Here is a 17,794-nt window from a genome sequence, read left to right as displayed (position 1 = left end):
CACTACTGATTTCTTTACTCATATAAGTGCTTTTCACTGCATTTCAAATTATTCAAATTTGTATTTAGTTCTATTGTTTATCTCATAACAGAGGGATTATTAAAATAATATTATCCAATAAATATGTGATAATCTGTTTGATATCATTAATAGGGCTGGAAAAGACACGGCTTCTACTGCTATATGATTGGACACACACTTTCAACATTTTCAGAAGCAAACCAAACCTGTGTGAAAGAGAATGCTTACCTAACAACTGTTGAAGACAGGTGTGGAATAATTTTAATCTTATTTTAAAATGTCAAATAATGAAAAGTTTTCAGAAATCCCAGGTCTCAATGTGCTCTAAATTTCTAAGTAAATTGCATGGAATCATGACGTATGGTTTGTAAAAGCAGAAGATTGAAAATCATATTCTTATTTGAATTCTTTTTTAAAAATATATTTTTAATTATTTCAGAAAGGAAGGGAGAGGGAGAGAGAGATAGAAACATCAATGATGAGAGAGGATCATTGATTGGCTGTCTCCTGTATGCACCACACTGGGGATCAAGCCTGCAACCTGGGCATGTGCCCTTACCGGGAATCGAACCATGATCTCCTGGTTCATAGGTTGATGCTCAATCACTGAGCCATGCCACTTGGGCCTTATTTGAATTCTTCATTGCAAACATTATAAAATACTTTGCTACTTTTAGTACTATAAGGCAATATTCTAAACTGTTTATTAATACTCTAATAAATGTAATTATATATACCTTTTTTTGATATATCAGGAAAAATAAGTACAAAATTTAAGCTCATAAATCCCACTTTCTATCTTTACTATATTTCCCACCAAAAAAAGAGGGCAGAGAGGTTTACTGAATATTTTATTCATTTTTCCCAGTCTTCTATTTTTCTTCTTTTCTTTGCTAGGTTTACTAGACTTATAGGCCAAGGAAATTATATGGATATATAGGATTTTATATAAATTTTGACATCTAGAGTCCCATCCATTTTAAGATTTTAGTGTTTAGTCATTTTCCCCTACTCTTTGTAAAGCACTGGAATAAGTCTAGGAGAAACTTAGAAGAAAATTTAAAATGTCCATGTCATTTGCAGTAAAAAGGTAAAATATTGAGTTTTAGTTCAATAAGTTATATTTAGTGGCCTTTCAAGGCAGACTCAATAAAATGTAGAGGATGCCATTGATATTAAAAATCCTTTGATACAAATGAAAGATTTGATACAATTTGGATGGTCTTTGTAAAAGAACTTATATTTCAACCCACATCCTTCTTTCATGTACAATTAAATGTCTAATACAGTGTAGCACCCTGATATAATGCTAACATCTGAAAATCAGAACATAGATACTCTTATGACAAGGAGATGAGCTGCACATCGTTAAGTAAGGTGGGGACATGTTCTGATCTACACTGTCATTGATCCTTTGATCTATTGCAGCAGAGATTTCCCTATATTTTATGTTTTAGGTACATTTTTCTTTGTGTTTTCTATGATATTTATATCTAGGGAGGGTCACTGCCTCTGTGGTTAGACTTGATTTTTAGAAATTTAAGAAAAATTGACTTTGGAACTTTAATTTCTGGAGGGGTGCTTGTTCAGTTTAGGGAATGGAATTATTCAGTCTGGGCAAGCAAATGTTCTGTTATTGTAGCTTTCTTTGCATTTCCCTCTCTGTTCTCTCTGGAGTCATTCACACCTCTCTTTGTTCCTGGAAACTTTGGGCACCACTTTTCTGACGTCCCCAAAAGAGCATTTTGCGTACATTGCTACCTCATTGTCTAGTGCTTGTCCATTAAGACAAACTTTGATACCCGTACTAACCAAATTGTATTATGCCAGGCACACAGCTGAGTTGCGGAGGGAGAGAAAATGTTGGAATTTGTGATTTTGCTCCCAGTTCTTTCTAGAGATTGAATCTCTGCTTCTCTGTATTTCTTGATAATTTTCTGTTTCTGAGAGTAGATAATGAGGATGCAATTCAGGGGGAAATCCACACAGATTTTTCCATTTGTATCATCCTTGATTACATTATGACCTCTCAACTTACTAAACCAGAAATTGTGGAGAACGTTTGAAATATTTGAAAAGTGGACTGATTTTTAAACAGTGTATTTTAAAATGCTATAGTTTTCTCTTTGCATTTTCAGAATTCTCTTCCCTTTTGAGAAGGGCAGAGGGGCTGATGAGGAATAGAGAGACATGTTTGAGTATATTTAAATTATTTTATTCAGTCACCTGTTTAGTATTTTTTCTTCATAGGATCACATTTTCTTAGTAAATTTTGTGTAATACAAATGACACATAAATATAAGAAAATACGTTTGAGTTACCAACCAAATCATAGCTCAAACATAGAAATGACATACATTTCATGTTGATAATTAGAAAGTTTACATAAATATTTACAAAATTTAGTTTAACTGTTTAAAAATTTATTTATTATTATTGCTTTTTAGATATGAGCAAGCCTTCCTCACTAGTTGGGTTGGATTGAGGCCTGAGAAATACTTTTGGACAGGCCTTTCCGATGTCCGGAACAAAGGGATCTTCCAGTGGACCATTGAGGAGGAGGTCCAGTACACTCACTGGAACTTCGAAATGCCAGGTATGTGCAGAGCTTAGGTCGGAGGTTTGTATTCATTGCACACATCCATCGTGCAAAACCTACCTCCTTATGTACCTGTGCAAATGGACTATGTGAATTAATTGTGCTTTCAGTATTTGCTATTCTGTCCTATTTTTCTTTAATCCTCACCCGAGGATATTTTTCCATTGATTTTAATACAAATTGGAAGGGAGGTGGGAGGGGGGAGAGAGAGCAAGAAAAATCAACATCGTTTGGTTGCCTCCTACATGCACCCTGACCAGGGGTGGGGAGTGAACCTGCAGTCGTGGTACATGCCCTTGACTGGGAATTGAACCCCCAACCCTTAGGTACGTGGGCCGACACTCTAACCACTATGCAACTGGCTAGGGCTTTTTTGTGTGTGTGTGTGTGTGTTTAAGTTCCAATTAGTTTGCAATGGTCTAAGTCTAGAAAACAAGGAAAGCTGCTAGGTTATCGGATACTGCTCTTATTTGAAAAATATTTATGAAACCCTAAATGGTCACAAATGTTCCAAATGGTTAACTTATTTCTGAAGGCTTACAACTATACTGAAGGACTACAAACCATCTCAGTGCAACTATGAATAGCAATATTAGTGTGCTTGAGTTGGTGGAGCACAAGGCAGTGCTTACGTGGGACTCATTTCTGTATCTTGCATGTGCTGCCCTGCTTAGTCCTTTATCTGCATTGGATTTCATATTATCTTTATAAGAAACGTCCAAGATAAGTTTAAGTGTCTTCATTTTAAAGATGTGAGAACTGGGACTCGGAAAATTGATGTGACTAGAAAGCTTCCGACCATGAATTTAGACTAATCTGTGTAATTCCCAAATCTGTGCTGTTTGCACCAATACCACTTGCCTCCCTATAAGTGCTGATTTGCTTCCCTACTAGGTAGTTTCTGAAATAGCCTCTGAAAGATTCTGTGCCTTCTTTATACACTGATATCACAGTTTATGACCTTGTTTAGTGCGACAGCCCCAGGAAATTCAACATCCTTTATAGCTAATGTTTTATTGTGCCTGGGCAAAGAGCTAAAGAAGGAATAATAGCTCGAATGTGTGAATTTACTACTTAGTCAAACAAGTCCTAATCTTCAGGCGTTCATTTAATTTGTATTCTCAGCTCTTAATGAGGTAAATAGATCAGTATTTTGGATAGAGTGATTCTTTTTAAATTATTGCATGTTCTGAAAAATGGTATGATTTCAGTTCATCTTTAAATAACTGGGCAATATATCAAGAGCTGAGCGCACACCTTAAAAATATTGGTAGGAGTGGTAATTATTACTCTAGGACAAACTTCTAATTTTGCAGGTGGAGTTAATTCAACCATAGGATTTGGAAAAATTAATCCTGGAATGTTCTTAGAGAACAAAAATGGATTAAACTGGAGTTGTAGGGAGTCAGAAATCTTAATGAAGATGTTTTGAAAAAGATGTACCACCCCAGAATTTAGAGAGTTACTCTAAACACTTAATGTCCTTTAAAAGAATAGTGATAAAAGATGACCTCATCTAAGCAGAAGGAATCCTAATGTTTTCAAAGCTCTGTCTTAATTAATTACTATTTGGAAATAATCACAACTATGAACCAGAATTATAATTTATTAAGTTTGACATAGTCCTCAGTTTCTTTTACGTACTTTTTTTTTTTACCATGAAAAAATTCATTACAACTCTGTAAGGTAGGTAGTGATATTTGCATTTTAATATGAGGCAACAAGTTCAAGGTGATTGAGTAACTAAACTTAACTTAAAATCTCTCAGATGTATCTCATTTTCAAGTCCATAACAAACTTGTGTTCTGGAAAATCTTCATGAACCCTAGAGGAAAAAAGGGACCTTAGAGAATTTGTTTTTCAAAAAGAAAAAGAAATGTTGCACTACTATTTTTGCCATGGCAGTAAATTTTATTATGCAAAAATTATTGTATCATTAAATGTCTATTAGGCGGCACCTTGCCAGATGTTAGAAATACAAAATGATATCAAAATCGTGACCTTTGAGATCATAATTCAGTTGGGGTCACAAAGGTAAATAAGGATTCCAAAGAGCACACATAAATTGCCAAATGCCACAGGATCTCTCCTCTTCTTTTCCTCAGCACATGGAGGTTTGACCACACAATTTGAGTCAGGTTTGTACTGTCTCTTGTGAGCATGGCCAGCCTACAGCAGCACCTGTTAAGTGAAGTCTATGTGTTCAACACAGGGAGAAAAGCTGGGTGTGTTGCCATGAAAACTGGGATCGCAGGGGGCCTGTGGGATGTTTTGAGTTGTGAAGAAAAGGCAAAATTTGTGTGCAAACACTGGGCAGAGGGAGTAACTCGTCCACCGGAGCCCACAACAACACCTGAACCCAAATGTCCAGAGAATTGGGGCACCACCAGTAAAACAAGCTTGTGTTTCAAGGTAAGCTGCAATTGCAAAACTAATAAAGAATTTGGAATATCCTTCAGCCTAAAGAATCAGTTAAGAAATTAAAGCAAAACAAAACCAAATACTGCCATGTTCAGGCTTCACCTGTAGGAATTCTGACTTGATTGATCTGGAAGGGGTGCTCGGCATGGTTTATTTGTAAAGAGCCTTCCTTGGATGAATGCTAATGACCAGTTGCATTTAGACCAACAAAGTAACCTACAGCACCACACAGATCACAGCAGCTGCCTCTCCTTTCTCCTAGTCTTTCCGGCCCTAGTCTGAGCTAGCATTTCTTTTCATCTTAATGAACGTTTTTTGCTTCCCCTCATTCATTTCCATTGCATCTCACTTTTTGCCCTGTTCTTACAGACCAAGCTTTTAGTTAACTGAATTGATAAATGAATCTGTAAATAATGCCCCATGGGTATCCTAGAGGTAATGCTCCATTATACTGATGTAACCCCTGGTTATTACGCCTCTGGGAGATGGGGCATTTCTGGGTAGGAGTACATGGGTGTTTCATGTCCTTTAAATGACAATTTGATATTCTGCAATTGTTTTATCCACTCCTGGGCTGGATCGTCTATTTTCTCCTTATGCAAGCAAGTTCACCCAAACAAATGAACAAAGAAAAACCCCAGTGACTTTATTTGGGGCTTTCCCCCCTCTCTTTCTTATAAGTTCTATTCTTTCTAGAGAAGGGTAGGATTAACTAAATGAGAGATTTACTTATCTACTGCTTAATAGTGTTTAAAGTTACACTCTCAAGACCTCTGTTATTCAGTCCTGTGAATGGCATATGGCCATGGCATGCCTTGTAAGACATGTAGGGTTAATGAAGAACTTGAATTATCAATGTGTGTTGGAATTCTGTTGCTTAATCTTCTCTAACCTGAAGGGTGTGACTAGTTGGGTGGGAAACTCCCATTAGTAGCAATAGAGTTGAAAAACTATGCAATCCAGATTAGCCAGTCTGGGTTAAAAGCATAATTTATGTAGGAGGGACTACTAGTATATTGGGCTAAACAGGGGAGGATTCGATATTTATTGTTGTTGCTAGGAAACTTTTGAGTTACTACACAAAAGCCAAATTTATTTTATATAAGATATTTGCCTGAGGGTGGTAGGCTGAAGGGATTTGTTACAGAATTTTGAGAGAAGCAGCAGAATTCTCCAGAGCTGGGAAGGGAACCAAGGTTCCAGGAGATGACCCAGGTGTATATTCAACAAATCCACAGATGTGTGTCACTAAAAAGTCTACGGTTTTAGAGGTGCTTGGGGTAGGGTTTGTTTGGAAGTATATTGACCATCTTTGTACAAGTTAAGATATGGGCCTTATTAATAAAATTCAGCTGATAGTAAATTGATTTAATAAAATAAAATCTTATCTCACAGTCTAGCAAGTTGAGGCATCACAGAAGTCTTAGGATTACTTAAGTGGAAACTTGGTCAGATCACCTTTGTCTAGATGGCTCAAGTGAGGGTCAAGGTGAAGGTTGCCTTGGATTGCATGATGACAGCTGGGCAGCCACAGTTGGTTGGAAGCAAATTTCTTTTTCCACAGGCCTTGGGTGATGGGGCCAAGACTCATGAGAAACAATGAATAAATGTTATAAATGTTGGTGGAGACAATGAACTCTTATACTGTTTGCATACTGATAGGTGTTTCCTAGACTGTCACTGTGTATTGCTTTTCATTGAAATCTTTTGGATAATATGACATATTCCCTAAATTATTAAACTATTAAATTGGGTTTAGCTTATACCCCACCTTTTTAGATGCTCTGACAGATTAGTACAGAGCATGTGTGCCAATAGTTGTGAAAATATGCATCTATAAGGAAAAAAGACAAGGCGGTGTTGAAGGACACAGCCAACAGTGTTGAAAGGCTGCCAGATTATTCCTTGTTTAAGCCTAACAGGATAGCAATCTGTGGCATAATATCAGGGAGGTTATTTTCCTTAAAGTTTTCTTTATTCATGTATACTTTCCCTGTATCAAAAATTTCTTTCATTTTTTTCCATCTGAATGCTACTTTTCACACTTAACCAAATTAACCTTGTCTTCAACAATGAGCTGTATGCTTAGCCCATATGCCTAAAGCTTCTAAGATTTTAAGCTAATTCCTCCTGTGCTATCAACTTTATTTTTTAAAATTTTCTTAACAAAATCATCTCCCAAAGTTTGTTACCCAAATATTCACTCATAAATTGACTTTTAGCCAAGAGAATTATGTTTTGTGGGGTCATTGCAATGTCTTGCTTTTCTGTAAAGGAAAGCTCACCAAAAGTAAATAATTATTTATCTTGAGTTAATAAGCTATGCAGTGTAAAATAACTCCTGAAACCATATCATCTTTAGCTGTTTACAAAAGGAGTACATGAGAAGAAAACATGGTTTGACTCTCGAGATTTCTGTAGAGCTATGGGTGGAGATCTAGCGAGTATCAATAATAAAGAAGAACAGCAAGCAATATGGCGATTAATAACGTAAGTATCTTTTCTAAGTAATACTTTTTTCTTTCATCTATTTGGTGCTAATTATGTTGAGAAACATTTTATGTTCCCAAAATTGTTGGCTCATGGTGCTGCTATGAGTTCATATATTGTATTCCAAATCTATGGGCCCTTTTTTATTTTGTTTTCTTTTTTTTTGGGGGGGGGACCCTTTTTAAAATCTAGTTTCACTTCTGAATGCCTTAATTTTGTAAGTATAAATCCTGTGATGAATGGCTCTATAAAAGCACAAGACACTTAATACATATTGTTATATGAATAACCAAATGATTATCTTTCAGTGCTTTACAATTATTTATTCTCAAAGGGTGGCTCATTTTTAGGATATTTATGGGTTCTACCAAAAATGTACATCTATTGAATAATGCTTATATTTAATCATTGAATCTCTTTACCTGTGTAATTTTCAAATTTGATTAGTCTTCATAGCTAACCAAATTTGTTTCATGCATACATAAGCTTTCTTTATATCTTGTATATTGCAGGGCTAGTGGAAACTACCATGAACTGTTTTGGTTGGGGTTGACATATGAAAGTCCTTCAGAGGGCTTTACTTGGAGTGATGGTTCTCCTGTGAGTGATTTGATTTAATATATCATTTTCTTACTTTATCATGTAGTATTTATTTTAATGTTATCCTTTGGCTTAATATACATTTTTGGTAAGACTTTTTATTATGATAGCTAGAGACATTTTTCTGTGAAAAGTAAATGCTATTTTAGGATTATTATTCTGTCTCTGCCCCAGTATAGTTCTCCTATTCACCCAAGTTGTAATCATGTTGGCTAGATGAAAAAAAAAATTGGAAACTCATTGTAGTAGTTTACATAAAATAATATATTTATTTTGGTATGCAAAATTGACATGAAAGTAGTTAAACTTCTTAAACATTGAGTGTTCTTATAGATCAGGAGATCTGGAAATAACTTTTGACATTTTATTAATATCCATTAGGTTATGTCAGACTTCTCCATTCTTAGGAATGGAGAAGTGAGAGGCTTGGGCACTTGCTGGCACTAGTCATCACATTTTTCGTGTGATTTTAGTTCTATCTCCTCTTACACCAGCAACTTCTCAAGGAACTTGGGTAAAATGGTATATTTGATGGATCCATTGATATTAGATTTTATATATCATATCTCTGGAAAATAGGTCATAATGCTTAGTCTAAAACCCTATGGACTATGATTCCACATTGAAAACATCACAGGGGACCTAAACCCAGCCCCCCCTCTTTATTTCCACTGTTCATTTTGGTAAGATTTGGTAGCTTTGTTAACAACATGTCAAAGGTCTGTTTCTCTTGTAAAAAAAAAATTAATGCTTATCTTTATGCTACCATCTAATAAAGAGAAAGTTCCCAACATCACACTGAAATATTATCCATTACGAATGGGTTATAAATGTAAGAACTTCCTATACTGATCAGTGGAGCTCTTTGCCAAGTTTTTTTCTAAATATAAATCCCATTTTTATGGTTCTAGAGCCATTCTATTTAATTAAAGAAAATTTTCTAATAATCAATAGCATACTCTACTCAACTTCAAAAGTTTCCATGTAATGAAAGCTCTTTCCCATTCATGTTTATAAATCTTGCTGTAGAAGCAAAGCTATGGTGAAAAAAAGGGAAATGGTTTTAAAAATGTAAATATATCTTTACTTTCTTGTTTGGGTAAATGATTGGCATTGGGCTGATATAAATGGTTGCTGTATAATGTTTCTAACATAGGTTTCCTATGAAAATTGGGATTATGGAGAACCTAATAATTATAGAAATACTGAATACTGTGGAGAGCTGAAAGGTGACCCTAGTATGTTCTGGAATGATATTAACTGTGAACATCTTAAGAACTGGATTTGCCAGATACGTAAAGGTATGATAACCTGTTCTTTCCTTTATCTTAGCTCAAACTAACCTCCTGACATCCCAATAACTCCCCTTTGTTAGCAGAACCAAACAAACAACATAAAAAATAAAGGAACTGGCAGGAGCCATCCTTTCACAGGATGAGAATGAAGTCGCTGAACACAGATAAATGTTCCAAAGGAACAGAAGATCAAAAGGCCACTGGGAATCCTAGACTAGAGTCACGTCCCTGGGAATAGTTCCCATGAGCTCCGATTTCTGGCTCAGTCTCTACAGTGGTAGGAGTGGATCTTCTACTCTGTGAGCAGAGCAATGACTATGCCATTTCTTTTTTGGAATTGTCACCCCTAGACCTACATTAGGTGAAAAATTTCCTAAGTCCGAATATTCTAAATATTGATTTCTCGAAAAAATGTTCAACACAAAGAACTGACACCATTTGGAGGACCCACCATGTTACTAATGGTCAAAAGGTAGCAGTGATGCTGTGAGTCATGACCTTGACTCAGAAAGGTCCACATATCCCAGTCAGGCAGGGAGGTCAGAGGATCCAGATTCTTATGTTAAAAAAAACACATACAAATAGACCCACCCTTGAACCAAAATATACATCAACTTGTTCTTTGTAAACAGATAAATGGAACCACATTGCCCTCTGCTGTGGGGAAACCTTGGCCACTGTCTCAACTCTTACTGCTCGAGACACTGTGTTGCTGTCTGTCTGCTTATTTTCCTTACTCCTGCTTAGACTAGTGTTTTCAAAATGGAGGAATAACCAGTAGCTCATTTTTCTTTAAAGTCCTAGCTACAAATGATTTTATTATGTCTTGTTTCTTTATGGGTCATTGGTACTTCTATTCTTATGGATGTTGACTATATTAACCCAAAATCTAAGTAACTTGAGTCCTTTTATCAGATTCCAACAGAGTCCAGATATATCAACAACTACTTGAAAAGAAAATTATTTTATTTAACTTTTAGTAAAACATACATTTAATAAAAATACAATTCTTTAAAGAAAATATATTTTATAAATAACTAGTTCATATGTAATTATTTCAAATAATGAAATTTGAAGTAATTTCATAGCTAATAATAATATGTGTGACTATAAAATTAATATCTATTGAGCACCTTCTCAACACAAATAATTCATGTATTTTACCTCAGCTATTTACACATAATTACTAACGCCTTTTTACAGTTGACAAAACTAAGGGCAAGCATTTTAAACCCAGGTCTGGAATTTGAACCTAGGCGTTCTGATTACAAAACTGGTTCTCTTTCCTTTCCTTTGTGTGACACTGCTTGCTGTGCCTGAAGACTCTCTTTTGATTTCTGCTGCTATTATTGTACCTACTTTGTTTATCGCTTCACTACTACTTCTGTTTTCCTTCACTTTCCTCCGCCATAGCATGATAAAAGAATTGGAGAGTAGAAGTGAGGGAGAGGAAAAGAAAAGAGAACAATTAAGTTTTTAGCTATGTTGCCCCATGAAAATTGTGAAACTACAAGAATACGTAATAGCAGAAGAGCAGCGTACTTTATATTAATTTTTTGTTTGTTTTCCAGGCCAAACACCAAAACCTGAGCCAACACCAACTCCTGAAGACAGTAGGTGTTTTATTTTCTGATCTCTATATTGATAGCCTTTCTCCACTCCTTTTTCTCACAATGAAAAACAAAACTTGCCCTAAGAAGGTGGAGAGCAGAAGTTCTTAATATCTCTGAAAATCTCATGGAAGTTTGGATCTTTCTCTCCAGATAGATGTTCATGAACACAAATATCAAGCAGTTATTAGTACAATGAATGTTAATAAATCAAATCCAAGCTCACTTGTTTCTTCTTTAGCACATGTATTAGTTTCCTAGGGCTGCTGTAACAAACTTCCACAAACTTGGTGGCTTAAAGTGACAGCCATTTATTCCCTGACCTGGAAGTAGGAAATATGAACTCAGATTCACTGAGCTGTAACCAAGGCATTGGCAGGACGATGCTCCCTCCAGAGACTCAAAGGGGGGACCTATTTCCTTGCCTTTACCAGCTTCAAGCTGCATTCCTTACATTGTTATTTCATGGCCCTTTTCTTAATCTTCAGAGCCAGCAATGTGGCATCTTGCTTCATTTGTCACATTGTTTTCTTCTTCTGGAGTCAAATCTCCCTCTGCCATTTAGGGCCCAACCACATAATCTAGGATAATCTCTCCATCTCCCTTCATTTAGTCCCATCTACCAAGTGCCTTTTCTGTGTAAGGTAACATTCACAGATTCCAGAGATTAGGATCTAGATATCTTTGGGGGCTTCTATTCAGCCTACATCAGCACAGAATTACAGAATTTTATGGTTTGGCAGAAGCCTTAGGAGCCTTCCTGGTTTGTGAATTCTTTGGTTTTCCCGTTATACATGGAAGCACCCTGGTCCATCTGTTACAAGTTGTTTGTTATATTGAGATAAAAGATGCTTTCTCACAGCCTCCACTTCTTACACCTAGAACATCACTGGTGCATGGATGTAAATTCTTCCAGCCATGTGATCCTATTGATGAAGGTAAAGCTGGAAGTTCTTTTACCCAATAGAGATACCAGTTCATGGAACTGAGTTGGGAAGAGAAAGTAGTGAGCTGGTACAGAGTTGGTGGCAAGTGGCAATCTGGCCTTAGGCATTTCAGTCTGTATTTAGCATAAGCATCCTGCTGACTCTGGGCTCTCCGACAGGGGTGGGCAAACTTTTTGACTCGAGGGCCACAATGGGTTCTTAAACTGGACCGGAGGGCCGGAACAAAAGCATGGATGGAGTGTTTGTGTGAACTAATATAAATTCAAAGTAAAGGAGCGGAGGGGAGAGCAAGAGAACCCTCCGCTCTTTCGGCTCCGCGGGCCAGATAGAACAGCCGAACGGGCCGGATCCAGCCCGCGGGCCGTAGTTTGCCCACGGCTGCAGTTGAAGATACCCCTGATAAAGTAGCTCTCTGCTCTTTTCATTTGTGTGTACCATGCATACCACATTCTTGAATTCACCAAAGTAAAATCCATCACCTTTTTCCATGAATTTTTCAGATCCACCAGTCACTGAAGATGGATGGGTTATTTACAAAGACAACCAGTATTATTTCAGTAAAGAGTCGGAAACAATGGACAATGCACGAGGATTTTGCAAGAGGAATTTTGGTGATCTTGTTTCCATTCAAAGTGAAAGTGAAAAGAAGTTTCTATGGAAATATGTAAGAAAATGATTAATTTAAGAATGGACCAGTGACATGTGTTAAGGAAAGATAATGTCTATAGTTGGTACCCTGCGGTGCAATTTTTGAATTATGTGATGAATTTGCACCTTCTAAGGTCAGGGTAAGGACATAAATGTGGGGGTGTTGGCCATCATAGGAATGAATGACCTGTTGCTTGAATATTCAGTGAAGAATCACAGAACCCAGCGACAGTTTGTTTGTCTGGGCTTTGTGAGGATCCGTACTTCATGGCTTTAAGTTCACTAGTTTGATGTTCAAAGATTGTAATATCTAACTAGTTGTTTATATCAATTCTTTGTGAATAGTGCAGGTTGATCATTAATTTAAAAATCTATTTTAGTTGGACCAAATTGTTGGTTAATAGATAGTACAGCTTGATTATTCATATAAAAATCTTTCTTGTCAGCTAAGAGTGAAGGTGTAATTTGTTTTTTCTAAGAGTTCTTGGTTCAGTCTTTCTCATTAAAAATCTTCATGGCATCTTGGTTTTTTGCCAGAAAAAGGATAGGAAAAAGAGCAGGAAAAAGTTGAACAGTAATGAGAAATAAATATTTATTTGATTACAAAGGTGGTAAGAGTGTAGTCTGACTTATCTTCATCTTTGTAGATATTCCTTGGTTTGAAATTCTCTAATATTGCACAAATATATGCAGGGATCAAGAAGTCTTTCCTTAGACACATAATCCTAAATGGTGACTTTGTTTAATAGATGGCCTTCAACAACCTAATTACTATAGACATTCGACATTATAGAGCTACTTTAGATATTTTATAAATGCAAGTTGTTAGATAATGTGCATATTTTTCTTTTTCTTTTTATGAAAAACATAACATTGAATATACCATGAAATTTCTACATGAATCTCTCCCTCAGAAAAAAATCCCAAATAGACTGCTTCATTAATGTATAGGTTTTATTTAAGAATTTGCTTATTATGAAAATATAGACTGAACTATATGTAAACTTCCATGTTTTAGGTAAACAGGATTGATGCACAGCCAGCATATTTGATTGGTTTACTGATCAGCTTGGATAAAAAGTTTTCGTAAGTAAATAAAGATAAAACCATTTTGCTTAAGATAGTGATCAGATAAACACCTAAGTTATTTTGAGGATTTTATTTTGCTGAATGCATTTTTAAAAATCCACCCGGGTTCTTAACCTAAAAAGCATCTTTTATAAAATAAAAAAGAATTAGAAATAATCCTGTTAAATGTTGTCAGCATTCTAGTTTTCGAATAACTCAAAATCTGATTTAATCTTGCAAAACTTTACCTGTCTTTGTTTTTGAATGCTGTCACCTGTTAGTAAATCATCTGCTAAGAAGATGTATTATATACATATGAACAATGAATTTATTTTAAAAATTACAATTTCCACTTGGATGCCTTGGCACACAGAACCAAAGGGTCCTTTTATGTTCCTCCACTCACTGCTTTAACATCACAACTTTGAAAAACTGTTAACTGCATGAGATGCTTTCCTTTCAAAGAAATGACTCTATTGTTTTCCATAGGGTACTGGGCCCAGGAAAGCTATGGGAGGGAGGAAATTAGTAAGTTTGGGGGGTTTCTTTGCTTGTTTATTTATATACGTGTTCTCCTAAGTTTGAAGAGCAGATATGTCTTCCTGGCTCATGCACAGATGTTTTAGCCACATATGTTCCCTCTAGCTATTATTGCCATTTTTGTGAAATGAGACCTAAACGCACACTCATTATTTTTAAAGATCAGAAATGTTTGAAGCTCTTTTAGATAGGCATGAGAGATCTCTTCAATGATCTCATGGTCCTTTTCCTGCTAAATGTCTCTGAATTCCTATAATTTATTAAAATAAATATTGGTCCATATAACTTAAGAAAAACCAGAGAAAACATGAAATTTAGAGAATGGGCTTCATGAGAAACTCTATATTCTCAGCCTCTCTATGGTGGTTGTGTTTTGTGGCAATGATGCCTAAGAAGTATTATGGGAGATGAATCAGGAAGCGGGCTCTCACCAGACACCAAATCTGCCAGAGCTTTGGTCTTGGACTTTCGGCCTCCAGACTGTGAAAAATAAATTTCTGTTCATAAAAAAGAAGAGGAAGAAGAAGAAGAAGGAGGAGGAGGAGGAGGAGGAGGAGGAGGAGGAGGAGGAGAAGGAGAAGTAGTAGTAGTAGTAGTAGTAGTAGTAGTAGTAGTAGTAGTAGTAGTAGTATAGGGAGGATTTTTGCTCTGACCCACATCTGAAGTAATGGGCATCTCCATTCCTTCTCCCACTTCAAGGCTAAAGGCAGCGTCTTCCAGGGAGGGCAAAGAAAGCAGAGTAGCCAAGGCATCAGGTTGCTCCAGGAGCACAATGCACCAGAAGCACCAACCACCTTTGGGGTTTTCCTGCTAGTCTCTCCAGAACCTCTCTCAGAACCCTCTGTCTAGAACCCTCTCTCTAGAACTGCTCTCTAGAATCCTCTCCTCTATCAGCTTAGGATCCTGATTCCTTCATCTTGATTGACTTGCCTGTTCCCACCACTAGGCTGTAGCCAGTTATTCTAATGATTGGACTGTTATTAAATGCCTGAATTTTGTTTTCCAGTTGGATGGATGAAAGCAAGGTGAATTTTGTGGCTTGGGCCCCAGGTGAACCCAATTTTGCAAATGACGATGAAAACTGTGTAGTCATGTATTCAAATTCAGGTAGACAATATACATTTCTTGAGTTTGGCTTGTGGTGTGATGTGTCATTTGCTACCTCCTTAGGCTAAAAGTAGAAGGTTGTGCAATTAAGTCAGAAAGAAGAGAGAATAAAGGAGAGTTCTAATTTTAGCCACCTAATCATTGAATTTATAAAGGGAAGGGATGCTTAACATTTATTCTATTAAATTACACAATCATCTCACTTATCATTTTATGAAATATTTTTTTATGTTCTGATTTTAAGAAAATATCCAGAATGTTTATCTCCTTTCTCTCTCTCTCCAGTTTTTGTCTTCTAAATTGGAATAAAGATAGAACCTATCTGCTGAGAAAATTAAACAAGATAATACTTCTAAAACACTAAATAAATGTTTGGTATATAGAAAGTTTGTTATAACATTATTAGCATTTGCTATAACTGGCTATTTAGATACTATATCTGTAATTCCAAGTGTGTACATGGCTCATAGGAAGCTTTTTATAAAGTTGAACTATTATTAGTTCAAGTGAAAGAGTGAAAGGATATTGCATTGGCTTTTTGAATCACTTGTATTAATTAAAGTTTGATTGTAGTCTAAGCCACTTTTGAGAACCCTTCATATATATGTGTATATATATATGTGTGTATATATATATATATATATATATATATATATATATATATATATATATACACATACACACATATATATACATACATGTGTGTGTGTGTATATATATATATATATATATATATATATATATATATATGCATTTTTAAACATGCAAATCTAATTTAACTATTTTGTTCTTTGCCAGGGCTTTGGAATGACATTAATTGTGGTTATCCAAATCCCTTCATCTGCCAACGACATAACAGCAGCATCAATGCCACAGTTATTCCTACCGTGCCCCCACCCCCAGGAGGTTGTAAGGAAGGTTGGAGTTTCTACAACAACAAGGTAAGAAAAAAATGAGTTGCAATCTTGGACACTGATTCTTATATGGAGAGTGGCAATGCAAATCTTTCAGCTTAAAGTTAACTTTTGCTTTACTTCATCATTTTAGAAAATTTTAGGCAAGAATTGGTGGAGATTCCCATGTCAAATTCTTTACGGAAATTAAGAGTATATATGAATATATTATCCAAATTGTTGTACCCTTTTTCCAAAAAGAGAAAAGAGGTTTGCAAAAACAGCTTGTAATAAGACTTACTTAATATTTTAGATCTCTATTTGGTTGTGAGGAAATTTATATTTAGATTTAATCTTTATAAATAATTTTGATGTATTTTAGTAGACTTTTTACTAGTATCTTTACTTAATCACTGGATTTTCCCCCTTTCATCCCAGTGTCTCAAAGTCTTTGGATTTGTTGAACAAGAAAGGAAAACATGGCAAGAGGCACGAAAAGCTTGCATAGGATTTGGAGGAAATCTGGTATCCATACGCAATGAAAGAGAGCAAGGTATACAGGCCATTGTACAATCAGTTGTGCATTTGAACATGTAATTTCCTCATAAAATTATGGAATACTAGAGGCCCGGTGCACGAAATTCATGCACTTGGTGGGATCCCTCAGCCTGGCCTGCGCCCTCTCGCAGTCTGGGAGCCCTTGGGGAATGTCTGACTGACGGCTTAGGCCTGCTCCCCACCTTAACCAGCAGTCAGACATCCTTAGCACTGCTGCGAAGGCGGGAGAGGCTCCTGCCACCACCGCTGCATTTGCCAGCCGTGAGCCCTGCTTCTGGCTAAGCGGCACTCCCCCTGTTGGAGCGCACTGACCACCAGGGGGCAGCTCCTGTGTTGAGCGTCTGCCCCCTGGTGGTCAGTGTGTGTCATAGGACTGGTTGTTCTGCCATTTGGTTGATTTGCATGTTAGCCTTTTATTATATAGGATTGTGATTGTAAATGAGTTTGTGGTTTTCAAAAGGAAAATGTAGAAAGGGGAAAAAATCAAGCCCGTAGTGAGAACTATTTTATTTTATTCAGTTGTAGGCACCATGCTGGACATCTATGTATATAAAAGCCTAAGTGAGTGTTATGACCAGACAACCAGATGACCAGCCAGTAGCTATGATGCACACTGACCACAGGGGGCAGACGCTCAACACAGGAGCTGCCCCCTCGTGGTTAGTGCGCCTCCACAGCCAATCTCCTGTGGCTGGCCAACCTTCTGCGGTCCCTCCCCCTGGCTGGTTCTGATGGGCCCCGATTGGGACTGGGTGAGACGGACCCAATTGGCTCTGATAGCTGGCTAGGCCGAGGAACCCCACCCATGCATGAATTCATGCAGCAGGCCTCTATTTTGCATATAAAATTCCTCTTCATTGTCAGAACAACTCTGTAAAGCAGATATCACTATCCCACTTTGTGACTGGGAAAGTGGTGTTCAGAGAGCCTGGAATCAGGAGCTTGCTGAGTAAACAATAGGGTTGGGAATCAAGCTGGGTCTCCCAGTTTACATCCC

The 17,794-nt window shown here is 36.7% G+C and overlaps 1 protein-coding gene across 1 annotated transcript in view; it reads left to right on the top strand.

Moving 5' to 3' along the window:
* MRC1 (mannose receptor C-type 1) overlaps nucleotides 1-17,794 on the top strand; it is a 102,409-nt gene that overhangs the window by 52,912 nt on the left and 31,703 nt on the right. The window contains exons 10-21 of the mRNA XM_080643718.1: nucleotides 154-269; nucleotides 2,469-2,617; nucleotides 4,833-5,032; nucleotides 7,404-7,531; nucleotides 8,044-8,131; nucleotides 9,288-9,432; nucleotides 10,998-11,039; nucleotides 12,484-12,647; nucleotides 13,650-13,717; nucleotides 15,246-15,346; nucleotides 16,145-16,287; nucleotides 16,678-16,792. Coding sequence (XP_080499844.1) covers nucleotides 154-269; nucleotides 2,469-2,617; nucleotides 4,833-5,032; nucleotides 7,404-7,531; nucleotides 8,044-8,131; nucleotides 9,288-9,432; nucleotides 10,998-11,039; nucleotides 12,484-12,647; nucleotides 13,650-13,717; nucleotides 15,246-15,346; nucleotides 16,145-16,287; nucleotides 16,678-16,792 — 1,459 coding nt within the window. The remainder of the gene's footprint in view (nucleotides 1-153; nucleotides 270-2,468; nucleotides 2,618-4,832; nucleotides 5,033-7,403; nucleotides 7,532-8,043; nucleotides 8,132-9,287; nucleotides 9,433-10,997; nucleotides 11,040-12,483; nucleotides 12,648-13,649; nucleotides 13,718-15,245; nucleotides 15,347-16,144; nucleotides 16,288-16,677; nucleotides 16,793-17,794) is intronic.

The sequence above is a fragment of the Plecotus auritus genome, assembly GCF_963455305.1.
Source record: "Plecotus auritus genome assembly, chromosome: 1".
Classification (NCBI taxonomy): Eukaryota; Metazoa; Chordata; class Mammalia; order Chiroptera; family Vespertilionidae; genus Plecotus; species Plecotus auritus.
Note: the sequence above shows the minus strand (reverse complement) of the source record. Positions and strands in the feature narration are given on the sequence as shown.